Source organism: Myotis lucifugus, unplaced genomic scaffold, assembly GCF_000147115.1.
Source record: "Myotis lucifugus unplaced genomic scaffold, Myoluc2.0 scaffold_1, whole genome shotgun sequence".
NCBI classification, from domain to species: Eukaryota; Metazoa; Chordata; class Mammalia; order Chiroptera; family Vespertilionidae; genus Myotis; species Myotis lucifugus.
Window position 1 is genome coordinate 30,908,064 of NW_005871049.1, and position 23,601 is coordinate 30,931,664.

General features: G+C 40.1%; 1 protein-coding gene across 3 annotated transcripts in view; it reads left to right on the forward strand.

Moving 5' to 3' along the window:
* The window catches only part of PALLD (palladin, cytoskeletal associated protein), a 383,511-nt gene that overhangs the window by 157,979 nt on the left and 201,931 nt on the right, over positions 1 to 23,601 (forward strand). For all 3 annotated transcript variants that reach the window (XM_006081879.2, XM_006081880.2, XM_014456605.2), the window contains exons 3-7: positions 7,174 to 7,240; positions 8,472 to 8,577; positions 11,200 to 11,274; positions 15,651 to 15,792; positions 16,655 to 16,678. In XM_006081879.2, coding sequence (XP_006081941.1) covers positions 7,174 to 7,240; positions 8,472 to 8,577; positions 11,200 to 11,274; positions 15,651 to 15,792; positions 16,655 to 16,678 — 414 coding nt within the window. The remainder of the gene's footprint in view (positions 1 to 7,173; positions 7,241 to 8,471; positions 8,578 to 11,199; positions 11,275 to 15,650; positions 15,793 to 16,654; positions 16,679 to 23,601) is intronic.

The following is a 23,601-nucleotide window of genomic DNA, read 5'->3' on the forward strand; positions in this document are numbered from 1 at the left end:
TCTGCCCCCTGGTGGTTAGTGCACATCATAGCTACCGGTCATTCCCCTGTTTGGTTGATTTGCATGTTAGCCTTTTATTATAGAGGATGACGAAGTGATCACCAGAATGAGTCTATTTAAAATCCATACGTTTATTACTATACATAGCTATAGTTTTTTCTTCTTGTGATTAGGATTTTTAAGATCTACTTTTGATTATATGATGCAGGATTACTAACTAGTTGCCATGCCATACATTGCATATCCAGGACTTAATCTTGTAACAGGAAGTTTGTACCTTTTGACTCCCTTCAACCATTTCATCACCCCTCTAACCTCCCACCTCTGGCAACCACCATTCTGTTCTCTGTATCTATGACTTTGGGTTTGTGCTTTTTTTGTTTTTAAGATTCCACATATAGGTGGCATCTTATGGTGTTTGCCTTTCTCTGTCGGATTTATTTCACTTAGCATAAAGCCTTCAAAGTTCATCCATTTGGTTGCAAATTTTAGGATTTCCTTCTTTTTATAGATAAATAATATTTCAGAGAGTGTGTGTATGTGTCTCACATTTTCTTATCCATCCATCCATCGATGGAAACTTAGGTTGTTTCCATATCATGGCTATTGTAAACAAGGCTTCAATGAACATGGGGGTGCAGATATCTTTTCGAGTTAGTGTTTTTGTTTCCTTTGGATAAATACCCAAATGTGGAATTGTTGGATAAGAAAGATGGATTTTTGCAGTTAGTTTGTTTGTTTTCATACCAGAATTAATAGAGTTTGTTTATATGCTAAAGAAAATAATCCAAGAGAAAAAAATACATGGATTTTGCAGAATGGAGGGAGAATAAGATAGAGCAAAGCCTTTGCAGAGGAGAAAGGAAACTGAATCCGGCCTGCATGGTGCTGGATGGTGAGAGGGGTACTCTCAAGGACTAGAAGGCAACGAGATATTCTCATGAATTTCATGATGTGAGCAGGAAAGGGAAACATACAAAATAAGTACAGGCATGTCAAGTTTCCACCACCCCACCCATCCTGGTTACAAAAAGGATTACACAGGTCATTATAGATTTAGGAGCACCAAACAGGACAGGATGGTGGCTCTGAAATGTGGGATGAAGGAAGGTGAATTAAACTGGACCTTGTGGATAAGGAGTTGGGTCTGATAGAGAGGAGAGCAGGGCACCATCAAAAAGGTAGGGCGTGGCCAAGTGCCCATCAGTAGATGAATGGATAAAAAAGCTGTGGTACCTTTACAGTGGAATACTACTCTGCCATAATAAGGAGGAAAATGTTAGCCTTTGCGACAGCTTGGGTGGACCTGGAGAGTATTATGCTAAGGCAGTGGTCGGCAAACTGCGGCTCTCGAGCCACATGCAGCTCTTTGGCCCCTTGAGTGTGGCTCTTCCACAAAATACCGACTTCTGCACATGGCCACAAGTTTCAGTCGCACTGTACGTGCGCGCCCGCACGTGGTATTTTTGTGGAAGAGCCACACTCAAGGGGCCAAAGAGCCGCATGTGGCTCGCGAGCCGCAGTTTGCCGACCACTGTGCTAAGGGATATAGGCCAGTCAGAGAAAGACAAGTACCATATGGTTTCACTCATAAGTGGAATTTAATGAACCTGAACTACCAAGCAAAATAGAGACAGACTCATAGATAGAAAGCAGGCAGACAGCTCAGATGCGGGTAGGAGGAGCTTTGAGGGGGTGGGGGAATTGAACAAAAAAAAGAAAAAAAAGGAGAACTCTATGGACATGGACAACAGAATGGTGATTATGTGTGTGTGGTGGGGGAATAGAGGTGAAAGAGGGCATAGAGGGGATAAATAGTGATGGGGAAAAATAATTTTTAAAAAGGGAGAGGGCAGTAATATTCAAACTTGGTGCATGTTGGCAGATTCTAGTTAATATTTTTTTCTAAGTTCTCAATTTTTTTGAATGATCAAATAAAACATGTGCCCCTTTTAAGTGACATTTCGACACATGCTAAGACGTTATATGAGTAACTGCTCCTGTTGATCCCAGCAAGAAAAAGCCTCGTTGAACATAAGGATTCTTCTGCTGGCTTTTGGGAAAGTGTTTAGAGAAGCTAAAGGAGTCTAAGCCCAGATTGGCCATTCTTTCACAATGTTTTCTGAGTAGCTTAGTTCCTAGCCACCATGACCTTGAACAGTCACTCACTTGCTCTGAATTCAATTTCTCCGCCTGTGCATGGAGAAAATTAGATTGTTGTAAGGACTGAATGAGTTAATTGCCTAGAGCTGTGCCTGGTACATAGTGTGAGCTATCATTATTATTACCAAAAAAAAGCACATTTTCATTTTTAAAAATCTAAAACATATGCATAATAAGAAAATATAAAAATCACATGTAATTTCACTCTTATGTTCTATATTTGTATATTTTACTGTGTACTCTTTTGTACCTGGTTTTTAAAATTTAACCTATTTTTATATAAAATATTATTGAGTAACTAAGAGGTTAAATAATTTGCATGAGGTCATAAAATAGAAAGCAGTGGCAACAGAATTTACACTCAGATTGTTTGAACTTGTTGAATGATTATTGCTGTGCTGGTAATTATAGCAACTGAGAAAGAAGGGAGGAGAAAAATGAGTAATGGGGCCAGAGTATATTTAGTCCTTAAATTTTGAAAGGCAAAACATGTATAAAAGGATAAACTTCATGACGAGATTCACTAAATTCAGGATTTAAAAAATACACACATGCATGTATGTATATATATATTTTTAATGGTTGATCTGCTTTTAAGAAGACTTCTTATTTTCTGAAGCTGTGTGATTTCCATCTAATTTGTTTTCACTCAGAAGTATACACAGAAGTATACATTTTTTTAAAATCATGTAAGAAACCAGATTGACAAAAATATAAGTTAAAATAGTGATTTTATGAATATGGGGAAATGGGAATTTTGTTATATTGCTATTTTATACACCTTTCTGGTGAAATGTTTAAAAATGGAAATAATACATATATCCATTAATGAATAATAAAGTATGGTGAATTCACACAGATGAGTTTGAAGCAGCCACTAGAAAATTATAAAGGTACATATTTATTTATTGACCTGTATTAAATGTCAATAATTGAGGAAATACAATAATTGAGCAGTATAATAGGATTGTCATCTTACTTTTTATTATTATTATTTTGTTAAAATATATTTTATTGATTTTTTACAGAGAGGAAGAGATAGGGATAGAGAGTTAGAAACATCAATGAGAGAGAAGCATCGATCAGCTGCCTCCTGCACACCCCCTACTGGGGATGTGCCCGCAACCAAAATACATGCCCTTGACCGGAATCGAACCTGGGACCCTTCAGTCCCCAGGCCGACGCTCTATCCAGTGAGCCAAACCAGCCAGGGCGTCATCTTTTTAAAATATGTTTAATTCTTTTTCTATGTCCATAAGCATAAACTTTAGAAGGATGTGGTCCAAGTGTCTGGTTAGTGGTATTTCAAATGATTTTTTTTCTTTAATTTTCGCTATTGTACATTGTATGGGTTTTTTCCTACAAGGAAGTATTAAATTGATGAAGTTTTAAAAATGAAAAGGTAATGCCTTTTGTTAATATATATTTATTGATTTCAGGGAGGAAGGGCAAGGAATGGAGAGAGAGAACATCAATGATGAGAGAGAATCATTGATCAGCTGCCTCCTGCAAAGTCCACACTGGAGCTTGAGCCTGCAGCCCGGGCATGTGCCTTGACCAGGAATCAAACCGTGACCCCCTCCTTGTTTATAGGTCAATGTTCAACCACTGAGCCACGCTGGCAGGGTGGAAAGTTAACACCTTCTAAAGTGAAGGGAGGAGGCTCATTTTTGGTGACACTTCCACCCGCCCGTTATCCCTAGAGTCGAGCGGAGAACACAGTGTTTGATTCCTTTGTACTGTGTGGGAGGCAATACGGAAACAGTTAGCATTTAAGCAGGTAAATATCTGATACACAGATAGATAGTAACTGCAAGGGCTGGAACGTGTGCCTCCTTCAGATTGGAGCCTACAGAAAACACTGAGCGTGATGGTTTGATAAATACAGAGAAAAATGTTAACCTGAGACAGGAGTGGTGTTTCCTGACCGGCAGGTGCAAAGCAGATGACTCAGGCAGGAGACAGGAGAGGGAGGGAGGGAAGGTGCCTGCGGGGAGGGGAGGGAACGGCTGGCACGGATGGGGAGATCTGATCTGCTACCATCTGCAAGAGCTGCTCTGACACCTGAGACAGAAGGTGACATTGAGGTTTCACAAGGGTTGGGCAGGTGTGCGAAACTAGCGAATGTATTACCAGGGGACACTACCCTTTTTGGTCTTTTATGTTTCTCTGAAAATCAGATAGAAAAAGGTAGTTAAAAAAGAATGAGAATAAGAATGTATTTCTAAATAGAGATAATCAGATGAAACTTTAAAAAAAATGATTTAAATGTTCAGAATTATATGAAAAATAGCCATTTCTCTCCCCAATTTCAGGCCACTTTGAGAGTGACTGTGATAGCTCCCGTGGGGCTTTTGCCGGGCCTCTCTGTAACACGCTCATGCCTCCAGTGCAGTTGATCTGGGTCAGGTTCCCATGACTTTCTGACAACCAAGCCTGCTGGTTTTTTCTCAGTTTCCCTGCTCAGCTTCTACCTCCTCATCAAACTTTCTCCTTGTCTGTCACCTACTTGGTACATGGTTTGCTGTTTGCTTTGCTCTGCTTCCCCCCTCTTCCCTTCTCCCTCAGTTCATCCTGCACAGTTCATTTTCCCAGTCACCACTCAGTACCTAGATGTACAGTCCAAACGCTTTGGCCCTGGTATTCCACCCTGCGCTTCTAGACTTGCCTCCCACCATTGCCACCCATCACCCGAAGATGCTGCTCTTCTCTGGTTGCAAAGTCTACTGCCTCTCCCCACACAAACCTTGCAATTCCTTAATTCCATTCACTCCATCAGAAGTTAAAGGCCTACCATGAGCAAGCCATGAAGCTGAGCCCTCCGAGGAATGGGACATGCTCAGTACATGGAGGTCGGATGGAACGGGCCATGCCACCACTGCTTCCTAGTTATGTGACCTTATGCAAATTACCTAAGCTCCTGGTTCCTCCGTTTTCTTATCTGTAATCATCTCACTCTCCTCGTAGTGAAGTTCATTATTATAATAATTAAATGCTATGAGGTGTCTAGCAGACAGCCAGGCAAATAATAAGTACTGAAGAATTGGTAGTTCCCTTCAAAACACCACTTCAATTCCCAAAGAACTTACAACTTTCTAGCAGATGCGATGTAATAAGTGATGAGAGTAATGTAAACAAGAACAGTAGGAGTCCAGAGAAGACAGAGCACAGAAAAATGAGTAGCCCTAACCGGTTTGGCTCAGTGGATAGAGCGTTGGCCTGCGTACTGAAAGGTCCCAGGTTCAATTCCAGTCAAGGGCATGTACCTTGGTTGTGGCCACATCCCCAGTAGGAGGTGTGCAGGAGGCAGCTGATCGATGTTTCTCATCGATGTTTCTAACTCTCTATCTCTCTCCCTTCCTCTCTGTAAAAAAATCAATAAAATATATTTTTTAAAAAATGAGTAGGCTGATCTTAAAAGATAGAATATCCAGAAATGACTGGGTAGGCGTTTCCTATAGGAATAAGTAATATAACTAAAGGTACCAACACTGGATGTTCATCTATTTAAAGTCCCCAGCTCGGTGACACCGTCCTCGCCACTCTGCTTAATATCGCTCCCACTGCATTCCCATTGCTCCCAACACCCCACCCTGCGACATGTTTTTTATATCTCTCACCACCATACCATGTTATTTATTTACCTTGTCTATTGTGTATGTTCTCAAAAGAATGGAATCTCTGCAAAGGCAGGTGTGTGTGTGTGTGGTTTTCTTCACTGTGGTTTTCCCATTACTTAGTGGGCTATACACCAGAGATCATGTTCAACTCAACTCTCTGGATCAGGGTTATGTGATGTGGAAGTCCAGGAAGTTCTGGAAGATAGGAACACTAATCTCATAGAGGTTGAAGACAGATTTGAGAGGGAGAGAGATGGGGAACAAGAGAAGACGATTGCAGTAGTCCAGGAACGAGGTGAAGAAAGTCTCAGCCAGGTGGTAGTTGTAGAATTAGTAGGAAGGGACAGCAAACATTCCAGCAGAGTTACCTAAATGTGATTGTTTCCACATCAATCAAAGGCTGGAAAAACATATCTTAGTCACAGGAAGGAACACTTAGGCAGCCATCCCAGAGAAGTAAGTAAATGTATCTGTTCTGAATGTATTGATAGGCAAAAATAACCAATTGCAAAGAGTACATGTAGTATGATTCCATTTGTATAAATGTGTACGTAAATATATGTGTGTTGACACATCAAATTTATCTGAAAAATACACACCAAACTCTTAACATATACAGAATGGCATTAGGGAAGGTACCAACAGGTTTTTCCTGCAATATCACACAATTCTGTGATATTTGGTTAATTTTCTGTAAGCATGTATTATTTTACATTAAAATAGTTTAAAATAAATAATTTAAATAACTCAGGTTATATAAAGGAAATATCAAGAATATACTTCTAAACCATCACAGTTATTTTAAATGTCACGTAAAATCTCTTATCACAAAATATGTGCATGAAAATGTATGCATTTTGACTAAAAATCTGACCCTTAACTCAAAAACAGTAATGACACAAATGAATTTGGGAAGGCATGATCCAAAGTCAGAGACCCTTTTATTCAAGAATGAAGCCACTGTCACACTTCAGATTAAGAAGCAGAAAGCATTTCCTAATTAAAGAGTAAGGAAGACATAATTCATGCCATGAAATCTCTTGGGAGAGGGTTAAAGTTTGAAACCATGACTGTTTTGCTCACAGCCACACTCAAATTTATTTCATAGTTTATAAGCCATTTAAAAGTATGGTTGTAATGGCCAAAGAGATAAAAATTAAATTAATAATAAATCTGGCATTAAAAATATGTTTCTTTGAAGAAAGCTTTTCATAGTTCTTTTTTTAAAAAAGTGATTTTCTGGAGATGCAGTCCAAGTAAAAATGGTCTGAACCATTCTCTATTTCAAAATAAGACTATGATATTGTTTAAAAATAAAGAACATTACTCTTTGAAGCAATTATAGATACTAATTGCATCTTAACTTTATAATTATTTGTAACTCTCCTAGGTACCAGTTCGACAGATTCTGACAGTGAAAGTTTAGCTTTCATATCGAAACCTGGAGCAATGCCACAGTAAGTACTTACGATTTCATCAATTATATAGCACAGAACGGCAGCAGAATTGGGGTAGGAAGCTACCCGTGTTGTGTTTTCAAGAAAAAGGTCAACTGATGTCAATCAAAGATCAAATACTTGAACTTGGAATGTCATTTTAAACTTATGAATTTGAACTTTGAAGTCTGCATTTCATCATCGATATGCCAAAATCTAACCATAGATAATGTTAGTTTCAAAGACAACTAGCCAGTTATAAATTTATGACAAGAGCAGTCATGTTGAGAGAAAATGTATTAAATCACTATTAAAAATAAATGAGGATCAATGTATTTATAATTGGAAAATATCTCACTAGGCCAGCAATGTGTTTCCATTTAAATAAAGTCTATTTCTAGCTAGATCTTGTCATGAAAATCTTAAAATTTATTTAGTTCTTCCTACAAAGACATGGATTCTTAGTAAAATGTTAATATCTTAATTATTTCGCAAAAAAAATCAAATAAATTCTGCCACGGTTTTGTAGAAAACTCTATGAATATTGAGACAGTATTAAATTATAATGATCTGCTGGTATATACATAACAATTATATCCATTCGATATCAAATTGTCACCAAATACTAATGCTAAAGGGGCCTTAATATATACTCTACCACCTCTTATTTCAGATAAGGGTCAGGTTGAGTGAAGTTACATGGCTCGCTTAGGATTCCACAGCCAGCAACTTCACAAAACTTGGTCTAGAAACCAATTCTTAACCTTTGTCTACACCTCACTAACTTGTATGCACTAAGAAAAGACAAAAGTTTTAAGATACTCTCAACTTCACAAAATTAGAACCAGAACAAAGAACAGCTGCTAGGCTTAAAATAGCCAAAACTTTGAATTAAATATAGAACCCTAACCCTAAAGATTTCAAATATCTTCCTACTCCTGAAGATTAGACTTTTTCTAAGCATTGCCTTTTCGGATTCTCAAGTTCAACACCTTAGGTTCACTGATGATGGCTGTGTTACATACAGCTACTCTTCTTCTATTGGTGCGTTTATTTTGCTAATATCTATAAGGTTCATTCTATGCATATACTGGCCGAAACTATTGTAGCCCTTCCCATTTCTCAAGCACTTAGCAGTTAAAGTGGATTAAGTACACAAAAAGAAACTGGGCTATTCTGTGGAAATGATTTAAAGAGTAATTCCTGCTTTTTAAAAAAATTCCAACTGAACACTTGCCTCCCTATTTTCCAGGGCTCAGAAGAAAACAACGTCCGTTTCCCTGACAATAGGATCATCATCTCCAAAGACAGGAGTGACCACAGCTGTGATCCAGCCACTATCTGTCCCTGTTCAGCAGGTCAGTGTGCCCAGGACCAGGGCCCACAGGGAGTGGAACTCATTAGCAGGCTTCTTGGTTTAAAGAATATAGCTTTCATTTTACTAGTCTGCACCTTGAAGTAGTTTCTAAGTGGAAATACAACAGGGAGAAAAGAAAATGCTAGGTAAAGGTCTTCCTTTTAATCCCCTAAAAATAATATTTAACCAAAGCCACACCATCAGTCAGTCAGCATCCACATTTCCATTGGAACTTCCCTTTTTAGTAGCCAATAATCTTCTAAAATTATATCTGTTTTATCTACAACTATTTGATTATTCCCCCTCATATATGCTCTCTTCCTTTCAGCTAAATTTATTATTTCATTTAAACAAATGAGTAGACAAGAGAAGTCTACATACCAACACAGGTATTCATTGTCACCCGCTAAGCACTAAACAGATAATAAGAAAAAAAATTCAAATTTGACTTCACCATGCATTTTTATCTTTCTTTTATTTTGTTGTCAGACTGCTTTATCCAGGGAAGAATAACAATACTAATGACTGGAAAGAAATTATAATGGGTTTATTTTGCAAACACAAACAACATGAATTTGTTAAGTAACAATATTAAAATCTGAACGCCTCTAAATCAAATGTATGTTACTTTGCTTTTGTGCTATGATGATCACCTTTAAATACAACACTCATAAAGGCTTCCCCCAGTACCCTGAACTGTAAGCTCATTCCTTACATGTCTGTTAAGTATGTTTTGTGAGGATTACATGCCCTCTATCTATCAGGCACTCAGAGGTATTTTAGTAATTACAGGTGTGTGACATATACTCTGTGATATGTAGAATATGCAGGCACTAGAGAAAAGACCTTTGAATTGAAAAGAACTCATCAATATAAGTTACTTGGAAGTGGCATATATAGTAGGTATTTCCTTTAAACCCCTAAACTAGAGTGGAATTTATAGAAATATTTCTGATTAAATCAGTAAGGTTTTTTTTTATGTTTGATCTTTACATATTTAATGAATGCTTTGCACTGTGCTGGGCATTTCACAACAGAAAAAAATACATATCACCAGCTCCATTCCCAGTTTATACACTGCATGGGAAACGGGAAATATACACATGAAACACTTCTCAGAGATGATAGGCTGTATTAAGGTACAACAGGGAAGCCTAAAAGCAGAAAGACACACATGCATCTAAATGAGTAGGTGTCATAATAATGTAAGCTGTACATTTTAAATGGTTTAAATTTTACAGGAACACTGAATGGGAGGTAATATATCCCATTTGCACAGTTGGGAGAATGAAGTGCTCAGAGAAACGCCATTGCTTTATTGCAGGCAAAGTGACGTAAAGGTTAATGCCCTGAATTCATACTGCCTGGGTTTGAATCCCAGTTCTACCACTTACTAGCTAAGATATCTTGAACGAGTAATATAACCTTTCTTTGCCTATTTTTTTTACCCATAAATTGAAGGTAATAATGCCATCTATCTCAAAGGATGGTCATGAGGATTCATTGAGTTAATTTCCATATAACACTTAGAACAGTGCCTGGCACAAACTAAATACTGTATGAGTGTTCATATATTCTTTGCACATAAAAAAAAGTGAAAAGTGAGACTTAGATCTCCTGAATAACAAGCCTATAAACAGTCTTACGTGGATAATGAGTAAGGCTCATTACCACCATCCTAGCACTCTGCCAGCATTCTCCATGATGTCTGATGGCATATTTGGGCATATAATACCAGATCACCAATATCTTCGGTTAAAAATCTACGAACCACTTATGTAGAAGTGAATGAATCTAGAGTGTTTGAAAATACATGACTGTGCACAAAGAAATATTTTCCATTCACTACCCTGAAGAGCACCATTCAGTAAGTGTTTCAGCACCTTTGTTTTTTGCACATCAATAAAAAAAGTATAGCCCTAGCTGGTTTGGTTCAGTGGATAGAACATCGGCATGCAGACTGAAGGGTCCTGGTTTTGATTCCGGCCAAGGGCACATGCCTGGGTTGCAGGCTCAATCCCCAGTAGGAGGCATGCAGGAGGCAGCTGATCAATGATTCTCTCTCATCATTGATTTTTCTATCTCTCTCTCCTTCTCTCTTCCTCTCTGAAATCAATAAAAATATATTTTTAAAAAAAGAAAAAAAAGGATATATTTTTCTTCATTTCCTATAATCCTTATCTGTACCAAAAAGGAATATAAGTTAAAAATAAGAGAGGTAGATGTTTGGTTATTTATCTTCCATTGCCAGTAACTTGTGCTTTTGATTCAATGAATCCAGACTATATTTTTTAAAAAATAAATATAATGTCTGTAAGAGCTTTTAAAAAGACCCCTGTGGAAGTCCCACACAGTAATCCATTTGGTAATAGCATTTAAAACTCCGTGGATCCCTAAGGAACCAGGGGACTCTTGCCTTGAATGTCCTTTTGAATAGAGAAGAGTAACAGATGTGCAATGAGGAAGCAGACAGTGTCTGTGCTGTAAGAGTAGATCAGCAAAATGATATATGGAGAGACTTTCATTCACTCGTTTCATTCATGTGGAGCGACCTTCCTAGTGAGTCCATCTTTTCAGCAATTTATATATTTAGAATTTGATCCATGTGTCTCTGCTTTTCCAGGTTCACAGTCCAACCTCGTATCTCTGCAGACCGGATGGAACCACTTCTGCCTACTTTCCTCCTGTTTTTACAAAGGTCTGACATCTGCAAGTTTCATTCTCTGTATTTGCTTTGGTGCTTAAATTCCACTCGCATGTGGCTTTGTGCAGCATCTTTAAACAGTAAAGGAACAGATCAGTAGATTGATTATCATGGTTACCTTTGGGACTCAGTAGATATTTACTGAACAAGGGCTATGTGACTATAATCTTATAAAGCAGTGGTTCTCAACCTTCCTAATGCCGCGACCCTTTAATATAGTTCCTCATGTTGTGGTGACCCCCCCAACCATAAAATTATTTTCGTTGCTACTTCATAACTGTAATTTTGCTACTGTTATGAATCGTAAATAAATATCTGATATGCAGGATGTATTTTCATTGTTACAAATGAACATAATTAAAGCATAGTGATTAACCACAAAAACAATATGTAATTATATATGTGTTTTCTGATGGTCTTAGGCGACCCCTGTGAAAGGGTCGTTCGACCCCCAAAGGGGTCGCGACCCACAGGTTGAGAACCGCTGTTATAAAGGATCCGAGAAATGTGGGCATGGTCAGGGGCCTGATAGAGGTCAAAGTAGAGTGGGAAAGCCAAGACAGAAAAAAAAAGAGACAAAATTCCGTCTAAGATATTGTTTGAGAAAACCAGCTAGCTTTATAGAAATTTTTTTAATGACTTTCAGTTCTAAGTTGGTGTTTTGCATTGCCAAGGTGAATGACACCCATTTCATTGGACAACTGCTCAACTCAGAAATGGTTCCAAGTAGCATTTCTTCTCCCTCTCCCTCTCCCCCACCTTAAATGGAGAGATCATGCCAGGCCTGTGGACTGGTAGGCTAAAGAAGTCATGACTCCCAAACTAATCTATAAATGTAATGCAAATCTACTAAAATTCCAGTGGGTTTCTTGTATTTGTTTGTTTAATACTGAATTTTGCAATTGGATTCTAAAACTTTGGTGGAAGCAAAAAATGACTAAGAATAGCCAAGACACACTCCTGAAGAAGAAAAATAAGGTTATTATGGACGGGGTGAGATTTGCCCTTTGGGACTCACAACTTCCTAAATGTAGACGAGGAGGATAGTATGAAGCTGGCACAAGGCTAGACAGAGTGACGAGTAGTCAGAATAGAGCCCACTCCAATACCGATGGAAACCTGCCGACCATGGGGTAAAGAATGAATTCTTCAGCAGAGGTGAAAAATATTAAACTCGCTTTCTACCTCACACTTTTCACAAAACTCAGTTCCAAGTAAACTAAAGACAAATGTGACAAGCAAATCTATAAAACTTCTGTGAGGCGGTAGAGAAGAGCATTTTCATTTTCTTCATATAGGGAATGATTTTTTTTTCTCCTAAGCCAGCCTGCATCCAGCTTTATTAAAGATCTTTTCATAAACAGACCATTTACTGTAGGACACAGAAACAAATGATAATAGCTGGCAACCGCTTTGAAAGTCCCCTCCTGGATAAACTACCAAAAAAGGGGGGGGAGGGGAGGTGGTCATGTAAACCGGTGTCACTGTAAACAGCCAGTGAAGTCGTCCTTTGATGCTTAGAACAAGAAACGTCTGTGGAGGGTGGACATCCACATTTATATGCCGTTTAAGAGCTTTCCACAAGCAGCTTTACGAGAGCATCCCCAGAAAGTCCGTGTTTCCTGATGGATTATTGCCTGGGACATGGTTGATTTGAGGGTATCAGGGCTCAGCACACCTCTTGGTTTAAGCAAACAAAGTCCATGCTGGTGGCCTCAGGGGAAGAAAGGAGGTTGGAAGATTTTGCTTTCCTTCGCCACAGAGGCCTGGCAGGTGGAGATGTTACCGAATTCCTCCCGGGCCCTGGGGGAAATCCTCAAACACTAGACACAACACTGTCCTGTGTGATCCAGCCCCTGAGACACAGACATTCTATTAGTGTTGTTTCCCTCTTTCCAGAAAGAGAACCGTGCAGCATTCTATGTCAGCTTCATGAAAAGAAAAACAAAATTCTACATTTTTATTGAGGTTGCTTTTTAAAAAAAATCTCAAACTGTAGAGTAACAGGAAGCTGAGAATACACCTCACTGGGCATCTCCAGGGACTCCACTTCCTGTGTCTAGACTGGGGACCATCTGTTTTCTGCACCTTTGTTTCGTTCCTTGTTTGTATCTGCTTTTCTTGCCCTTTGCCCTTTGCCGTTTGTGCAGTGTCTCTCCCTGCTTTGCAGGGTTCCTCGTGGGCCTGGGCTGTGATTATTGGAGAGGCAGTTTAGAAACTAAATCTGCCCATGTCTAGAACTCAAGCCAACTTTGCTTTGTTGACAGTGGCTTCTTCTTCAGCTTTCTTTTGGGCGTGATGGTTGACAGCAGACAGCAGGTGGGCTTTGCCAGTCCAGTGGCGGGCCTCCTTCTGTATTCTCCTACTGCTCTGGGAAACATCCCCTGGGTTCACAGCCAGCACCTCTGCCTTTGGGCCACCGTGCTTAGCTGAAGCCACAGAACTGGTGTGGCTGTGGGCCTGAGTAGCAGAGACACATATGAGGCCAGGAGAGCAACTAGCTCTGCATGGCATTTCTTCCCACATAAATCCCCTAAAGGAATCACAGTCTCACGTGGACTTGATGTATGTCCAGAGATGCCCTCTATGGACCCTAAAACACCAGAGATCCCAAATTCTATCCTGAATGGATGATCCAGATTCCCAAGTGCAACCTTAAAGGTTGGGTCTCGTCTTCCTCAGGACTCTGCTTTATGCTCCTGCGAGTTCTCCTAATGGCTAGCTGTGTTTAGCTGGGGCTTTTGCCAAGATAAAAACGTTTGCTCCAGGAGGAGCCAAATTGTAATCTTGGAATAACGATGGCATTTTGACTGCTTAAGGTCCTTGGCATCCACCCATCCCGTTTCCTACATCTCTGACTTTCTAACGTTCAAACAAAACACACAGTCCTAGGGATAAATCAGAGTCTCCTTTGGTGTCCGTAAGCTCACACATGAAAAATATTTGGGTACCGCTTGTAATCTCCTATGAATGGCTTCCTGGACAAGCCCGGAGGATGGGGGGGGGTGTGATTAATCCACACCAGCTGAGCCCCGCGAGCCACACTTTCCTGAGATGGTATACTCTGTTAGCTGTTTCTGGACCCAACCAGAAAGTAACAGTCAATCTAAAACCAGAAATGTTCTACAAGTAAAAATCAGGTGGGAGAAAGAATGCGATCAGAAATAGCTAATAATCTTAACATTTTCCGTTGAAGACATTCTTAACCACCAGCATGCTTATCAAATGTCTTCTCAGACTTCACTTTAGACTTTTTCAGTTCTTTTGCCAACAGCATGACTTTGAGAATTTCCATAGTCCTTTAGCACCGAAGGCCAGTTGCTACAGGATATGTTTTTCCCAGCATGCGATTTGTTGTGTTTTCAAATAATTTAAAAGCTAAACTAACAAAACTAACAAAACACACACACACACCCACTTCCTCATGTTGAATGTATTTGCTTTTGGCCCATGTATAGGTGAACTACTTTATTGTATTTAAATTATATTACGGGTTCTACGGACTATATCAGAGCCAATGCTCTTTAGTCAGAAGTTTAAATGTCAAAAATGTAAGTGTGCCCCATTGCTAAGTAATCCAGGAGGAGGAAGGTAAAGAGAGGTCATATGTAAGGGAAATATTAATCTTTTGATATTTAATAACAAGTATATAAAAGCTTTACCTCTTTGTCTCTGTGAAGCCAAATTAATCTCTGATCTGTTGGATTGTAAAAATTTATTGGTCTGGAGTTGGAGTGGGTGGGGGAGCTGCAAGGGTAATAGTAAGGGGGAGGAACTGAAGGTCAAGAAGAGAAAAAGGCTGCATTTTTAAACATTTTACTCAGCACGTCAAAATGAGAAAATACCTAAGCCCCTCATCTTAATCAACCTGACATAGGGAACCAGTTGGGCAGAGATGGCGGGGGAGTACATGAAAAGGTTGGAGCACGGGAAAACGAATGTGTGTCTTTTTTTTCCTCATCCTGTCTGGTTTCCATAGGAATCTACATTCATAGGGTGTGTGATTGTTTTACGAAGTATGCATTCCTACCAGCTTACTCTTAAATGTAGATAAAGAAAGGTAACAGTTGTCACCATAACGTTCCCTAAGTACAAAAGAGTTCATACATTTGCAGACCGGTCCAACATTTCTAAAACAGGCCTAGGGGTGAACCATGCTAATTTCATTGTATGGAGATTTTGAAAAGCTGATGATAATGAATGGATTTAAAGCTGTTTATCCTCATCTGAGTCAGTGATAATTCTTTTATGATGCAAGTTTTATGGGGTTTTTTTTTTCCCCTCTTTGAGATTTGGAAGTTGTATTCTCTATTGTGAGATTGTGTAAAAACACACCAAAGTTGATGGTCGATCTTTTTCTCGAATTTCAGGAACTGCAAAACATAGTGGCCTCCGAGGGCCGGGTGGTGGTGCTGGAGTGCCGGGTGCGAGGAGCACCCCCTCTGCAGGTCAAGTGGTTCCGACAAGGGAGTGAGATCCAGGACTCTCCAGACTTCCGAATTCTACAGAAAAGTAAGGAGAGGTGCCCCATCTCCCAAATCCAACTGCCGTCTTCTCTCAAGCTCCAGGAAGAACAAGGGCTTAGCCATTTATTTTATTTTATTTTATTTTATTTTATTTTATTTATTTATTTATTTATTTATTTATTTATTTATTTATTTATAATCCTCACCCCAGGATATTTTTCCATTGATTTTTAGAGAGAGTGAAAGGGAGAGGGAGAGACAGAGAGAAACACCGATGTGAGAGAGACACATGAATTAAATTAGTTGCCTTCCACTTGCCCCTGATCAGGGCCGGGAGCCTGCAACCAAGGTATGTGCCCTTGACCGGAACCGAACCCAGGACCCTTCAGTCTGTAGGCCAAGGCTCTACTCAATGAGCCAAACTGGCTAGGGCAAGGGTTTAGTCATTTAGATGAACTGACTGCTGTTTTCAAAGAGAGTGAGACCAGATACTCTGCAAATGTGAGGAGTTCAGTAAATTAAAGCTTGAGTGCTCACTGACGGACCCTTTTGAAACTCTGATGAAAGTTGTATGTTCTTTCCTCAAAAAAAAAAAAAAAAAAAGACATACGTTTGAACTCAAAGTTGGGCAAATAATTTTAAGAGGCTTACAAGCTCCTATAAGACCTTCTATGAACCGCAGTTTAAATAACTCCCTAGTGTAAGCTGTTACTGGAATTTGAGTTTTTGTATTTGTAGAAATATAAATTGATCTATCACTTTATTGCTTTGATGGTATGGAGTTTGTCTATAACATTTTGGCAGACATGCCCTAGACTAGGTAATAGGAAAAGAAAGGTAGGTGTATTATTAATGGAACCCTATTCTAATAAAACATTTTTCTTTATTTTTTCTCATGTGGCAAACAGAACCTCGATCTACCGCTGAACCTGGTAAGAAGCTTTTTCTGTTTTTTCCCCTTTGGTAATGTATCTTTGGGGTTTCAATGGTTCTTTGTGTCCGTTTCAAAGCCATAAGCAGAACAATGTTTTTGCAGTTCCCTGGAAATGTGAAACCCCCTTAAAGACAATATCTTCTTTATCGTGGGGTCTGCACACTGCATTTTACATCAACTTCTTTATTAGTAAAACATTAAGTTCCATTCAGACAAGAAGGTCAAGCTCAGTGACTTAAGGCTTTTTAAAATATAGTCCTTTAGACTCCGAAAGCCCACTAAGCTCATGTTGAAAAAACATCCTCCTGAAACTCCAGTAGACAAGACCGGCCTGCTGCATACTTCTGCGGACCAAAACCCGCCAGCAGCCAGACTCCCCGGCGGAGAAGTGTCTCGCATGAGAGCAGCCCCGAGGTAGAAGCAGCGTGGACCGCCAGGCATTTCTCATTTATGTGCCCCAACCCATAAAATGTTACTCTCCTCCAAGCATGAAGAAAGTCATCTTGCCCTAGCATCTCGTTTAATTACCGGGTCATTTGACCTCATCTGAGTGCTATGTAACCCAGAAGCATCGGGTCCAACTTTTCTCTGGCCTCAGACTTTTTTTATATTTTTGACTCTTCATGGGCTAACATGATCTTTGTAAAGGGCACAGAAACATTTGCCGAGCTGTTTCATAGGACAGCCTCCCTGGGACCCCTTTCTTTGGTACTTTTCTCATCAGCAAAGTCACTGCTTTTACCCCTTGCTATAGGGTAGACCAGTGATGGCGAACCTTTTGAGCTTGGCGTGTCGGCATTTTGAAAAAACCTAACTTTGGTGCCGTGTCACATATAGAAATTTTTTGATCTTTGCAACCATAGTAAAACAAAGATTTATATTTTTGATATTTATTTTATATATTTAAGTGCCATTTAACAAAGAAAAATCAACCAAAAAAATGAGTTTGCATGTCACCTCTGACACACGTGTCATAGGTTCGCCATCACTGGGGTAGACAGTCACATGTGTACCTCTGCTTCAGCATCAGGCAGATCCTTCCTCCCTCAGGATCCCTGACCTGAGTCTGCCCCTTCTTTGAGAGCTCAAAAGTTTTCTGTGGGCTACTGCATTTCACATTACTGTGCTCAGCCCTGGACCTCTCACTTCTGAGTATTGGGTCATTGAAAGCAGAGTGGGATCCTGTGAGGATCCATAGTTTAAGGGATGCTGAGTAGCATCCTTGGGTAACAGCTGGAGTTGATCTGCTGCCTTCTTGTCATGCGTTACAACTAGAGCGCGTCACCCCACTTAAATGTGTCATCACCACATCAAATACTGTAGTCCCCTTCCAAACCATGGAAATACACAGCTTTGTGTTTTGTCTGTGATACGTCTTTGTATAGAATGGCATAATGTTGGTTCCCTGATACATGACACTTCTGAGACTCAATCTACTGCATGAGCTAATATGGGAATCCTATTGGGAGTTAGGGCATATCTTTTGCATTTACTACTGAGGGAGAGAGAGAAAGAATGAGAGAGAGCAAGTAGGTACCAAATATATCTTTTATCTGCAAGAAAGTTTATATGAACAAATCTATGAAATCATATGGAGCAGTTTGTCTTCTGATGCTTTACGTACAAATAAAACTAAAATCTTGGGACAAAAATTCTAAAAACACTAGAGGCCCAATGCATAAAATTCTTGCACTCGAGGCATCCCTCAGCCCAGCCTGCACCCTCTCGCAGTCCAGGAGCCCTTGGGAGATGTCCGACTGACAGCTTAGGCCCACTTCGCATGGGGAGCAGGCCTAAGCCAGCAGTCGGACATCCTTAGTGCTGCCAAGGAGGCAGGAGAGGCTCCCGCCACCCCACTGTGCTTGCCAGGTGTGAGCCCAGCTTCTGGCTGAGCAGCGCTCCCCCTGTGGGAGCGCACTGACCACCAGGGGGCAGCTGCTATGTTGAGCATCTGCCCCCTGGTGGTCAGTGCACGTCATAGTGACCATCATTCCACTGTTCAGTCAATTTGCATATTAGCCTTTTATTATATAGGATAGAGGCCCAGTGCACGGGTGGGGACCTGCCGGCCTGCCCTGATGGGGGCCCCAGATCGGGGTGGGGATCCCTACTGGGGGGTGGGCCAGCAGGGGTGAGGGGCCGCGGTCGTTCTGGTCATACTGGTCGTAAAGGTCATTCCACCGCTTCGGTCACTGGGCTTGTATTATATAGGATTACTGGAACAGATTAGGACTGCTTTTGAAGTTGTGGCTTTGGATTCTGAGTGAATTCATGCAGCTCTTTTCATCATGTTGTTATCCATTGTCCTCACCTTCAGAGGTGGTGATGATTTATGAAATATCTCCCATGATCTGTGTTTGGAAATCATAAACTAACCATCATCCAAAAATTCAAAATCCTTGTTAGAAATAGTTTAGTTTTTGAGTATGTACATGTTTAAAAGTTGAAAACACTCAATATACTGGCTAAGAAGGAATAAATTTGGGCGAGGAGAGAGATAGGAGCATCCCCTACCACCCCCGTCCTCCACCTGTTCTCCCTTTCCTCATACCATATACACTCCTGTTTCAGGTGTGAATTGCTGTTTTGCTTCTAGAATATAGTTTTGATCATGAATTGTGTAATGAAATTAGTTGTCAATAGCTTCCTGGAATAATATGACCTCTAGAACTTACTGAAATGCCTTTTGGTGAAACGTGGCCAAAGCTTGAAAAGGGCTATGGAAGACCTTCCTTTTAAACTGCATGTCCTAGTAATGTATAAAGCAGTTCCTCCTCCCCTTGTTAATGGAATTTTCTTATTTTTCTTTTCCCTTTTGTTAGATCTGAAAGCATTTAAGAAAACAGACGCCTCCATTCCAACCACAATAATAGTATTTGCTTAAAACAAATGTTTCTTGGTAGGAAAAATATTTTAAGCAAATCTGTCCATACAGTAAAAAAAGTATATTATAATAACTACTTTACCCTGACCTTAGATAATTTCGCCACCATTGTATTTACCACACACTATTAGAATTGCTCCTTTCCTTTTTATAGTGGAACATTAAAATGCTCTGCTTCAGGAACCCTGAAACTGGCATGTAGTGCTAAATCCATGATCACATTTTTTAAACAACAGCAAAAATACTTTAAACACATGATTGACTGTTCCAGTCACTATTTATGTGAGTTGTCATGAGTAAGAACCTCAGGACAAGCGAATGTTGAAACATATTTGTCTTTAAACAATGTTTTGGCATGCCTGACACAACTAGGTAAGATCATGATTCTTAAGACTAGTAGCCAGATGTTTTCCTTACCTTGACCTTGAAGTTGACCCTTGGCTTTGTCAGGGAAGAACAAAATACAGATTGAACCGTTTACTTTCCTTAAATGACCTGATGGACTGTGATATCCAGTAGACCACTGAACTATTCAACTATGTAAAATATATGTAGGAACTGGCTTCCCTGATAGCTGAGTTTTTAGCCACTGTTAGGTGGAAAGGAGAAAAACAGACGTGACTACACTCCATCTGAGACAAGAGATAAATTTTATAGGACTAGGTCAGTGATGTTTTCCAAATGCTAAAACATGAATAGCCTTTGAAATTCAGGAACATATTTAAGCATTTGGATTTTATTATCCTCTCTTCTCTTCCTCTCACATATTCACTCTTGCTCTCTCCTTGTTGGCTAGGGTTCAGTCAATCTCTCTCTCTCTCTCTCTCTCTCTCTCCCCCCCCCATCCCTCCCTCCCTCTTTCCCTTCCTTCCTTCCTCCCCCCTTCCCTTCCCCGTCCCTCCCTCCCTCTTTCCCTTCCTCCCCCCCTCCTTCCTTTCGTCCCTCTCTCCCTTCCTCTCACCCTCTCTCCCTCTCTCCCTTCTCTCTTTCTCCCCACTCCATCCTTCCCTCCCTCTCTTTCTGTATTTCCCTCATTCTTTTTATCTCTTTTTTTCTTCTCTTCACTATCCTCCCATTTCTTATTTATGTGTAAGATGTTTTAAAGCCCTAGAAATAAAACTGAAATTCGCTAGTACCTAGATATAGCGCCACTAGGGATTAGATATTTAGATAAAGAAGAAACTAGCCAATTCCCTCCCTATACATTTGTGCAACTGAAACAGGTTTTTCTTGTCACTACTGTGTTGTATCTGTCTCATATGTTTTACACCCCCTTCTCTGTCTAGACAGAAGTCAGCTTGCATCACGAAATCTTTTCAGACTGTTTTGTGCATTAATAGCTAAGTCAGCTTCCTTAAGACCAACATCCGTTTGTCATATTACCTGCTCTGGGCTTCTTCTTTGACATTCTGACTTTTCACTGATTGGATCCTTCAAGGACTAGTCTGGTGGGAATGGGGGTGGGGTGGGCGGAGAGCAGAGGAGACTCATTTGACAGCTGTTAATACTCAGGCCCTTACTCAGCTGTCTGAAAACAACCACAAACTGTATTGAGTTACTTTTATTGCATTGTGTAATACCAAGCAAATTGAAAACACAAAAAAAGTGTCTTACTGGTTGGGGAATTATACATATAAAAGTATGGTGTCTCCTACTTTCAATATGAATCTCTGCTACCAGTGCCACCCAATATCCTGGCTCGCGTGCTGTCAAGCCCACGTTTGATTCTGTGATTCAGAATGTGAAGTAGATTACACTTTGTTAAGTGTGTTAAGGTGCTGAGTTGCAGGAGTACAGTGGTGAGGGTGTTTGTTGAGATTCCAGTGGATTGTACATAGTCAAGAACATAATTCAAATGCAGGTTCTGATGGTGGGTAAAACAACAGTGGGCTGTATAAAAACTCTATGTCCCAAACTGTGTGACAAGGTACCCCAGGGTGCCACACTGAACTGATGGAGGTGCCTTAATGTTGCGGTACTCAACTTCTGATAGATATAACTACTAGTTTAAAATAGTCAGAGTTTAAACATTAGATCATTCTGCATTCTTTACTATGACATCATATCTTTGTGAAGCTGAGGTAACAGTTTATGTGTATGTGGTAACAAGTAAGTACCACATAAAAATCAATGTGGAACATGAAATGATGTTGGCTGTGTTCATTCTGATTCTGAGAAGGGTTGTGCAGAATGCAACAGATGCACACATCCATTAGAAATTAACTGTGGTTATTTAGGAATAAGATAATAACCCATTTCTTTACATTTATGTGTACTTTTTTTCTTAAGACCTAAATACTTAAATTTTTTGGAGATAACTTTTTAACAAATGAAGCTGTTAGGTATATCATTTGCTTTGGAGCACCCAAAAATGTTACCGATACTTAGCATTCAATGGACCAAGAAATTTTGGTTAAATCTCTGGGAAGAGACGAGAAAGGCCCACGTGAGTGTATACCAGCAGAAAATGGAGAAACACTTAGAATTTTAAATGCTCGTACTTCCTATCTTCCTCCTACATACCCTTCTAGAGGCTGGCTGGCCTGTGAACTCTCCTGGTAGAGTGAAGGACTCCTTTCTGGGCAATCTGAACATCCCAAGAGAAAAAAAAATCTATACATAATAGTATGGGAGTTTCTGCTGCAAAGACACCATCTAGATTATGCTAATGGTAAGGCCAAAGTTTCTCTCTCGTGCTCAGAGCTTCTAAGCAGCTCACAGCCATCTCAGATCCGAAAAGATGAAAGACATCTGGAGAAATCTCTATTGTAGATGATACAGAAGAAACAAGCAACTCCCCTAAGTAGAAACTCGGAGAAAACAGACTTGTAAAGAGAAGAAAATGTAAAAACAAATGAACACTCTCCTCAGAGAGACAAGAAAATCAGTGCATCCAAGAAGTAAAAATAAAAAGGAAGGAGGAAGGAGAAAGGAAGGAACGATTGGAAAACAAAAAGTTCTTGGAATGATAAAGTTGGTAGCAGAAATAAAAGTAGAGGAGTTGTTCCACAGAGTAAACCAAGAAGGTCAAGAGAAGTGAAGTAAGAGAAAAGGTGAGAACGTTAGAGATACTAGAGAACCAGCTGGGTAGACTAGACATGCATCGTTGAGATTCCAGGAGGAGAGATGTCGATGAAATTTGTGTTTTACTTCCACAAACTGAAGGATATCAGTTTCCAGGTTGAAAGGACCCACTGAGTGCAGGATGTATGAAAATAAATCCACAGCAGTGTGCATTGTTGTGAAATTCAGCGACAAGGAGATGATTCTACTAGTGTCCAGGGATAACCATCGGGTCACATATAGACGAACAAGATCAGAATGACTTAAGACTTCTCAGCAGTTATACTAAACACAAAAAGACAATTACGCAAAGCGTTCCAAATTATGAAGTAAAATTGCCTCTAATTAAGAATTCTGTACCCAGCCAAACTTTTAATTTAATATGAAGATGTAGTCACGATTTTTCAATCTTGCAAGGTCTCTAAGATTTTCATCCACAACCCGTAGGATGTACTTCACCACAGCAAGAGAATTCATCCAGAAAGAGCAAGGTGTGGGGATAGGAAGCAGGAACTCAAGTACAGGTCAGAGGCAACCCCAGAGGCTAATAGCTGTATGTCAGGAATGGGGAACAAGTCCAGATTGGATCAGTGTGACTCATGAGACTGATACCTGGCCGCTCTCATTACTAAGAGCTCATTGCCACTGCTCCATCTTTTGCCCTGTGACAAAATGGGAGGGTGCTAAGCCTGACCCAAATTCTTGCCTCTGCTTGGCCTGCCCTGCTTTCTCCTCCATACACTGCCTCCTGGGTCAGCTGAGGGCAGCCCTGCTACATGTTCTGATTTGAATGGTGCTGAGGTCTGGAAGTTGGCCACGTTGAACTTAAAAACAAAGTATGGAGACACCCACTCCACCGACTCCTGCCCACACTTAGCCTTGCCAGATGTCCCCACCGAGCCTTAATATTTCCCAGTGATGACCTCTATGGGGCTTTTGTAAACTCACAGGGAAGTTGAAGCCAGTTTATGCCC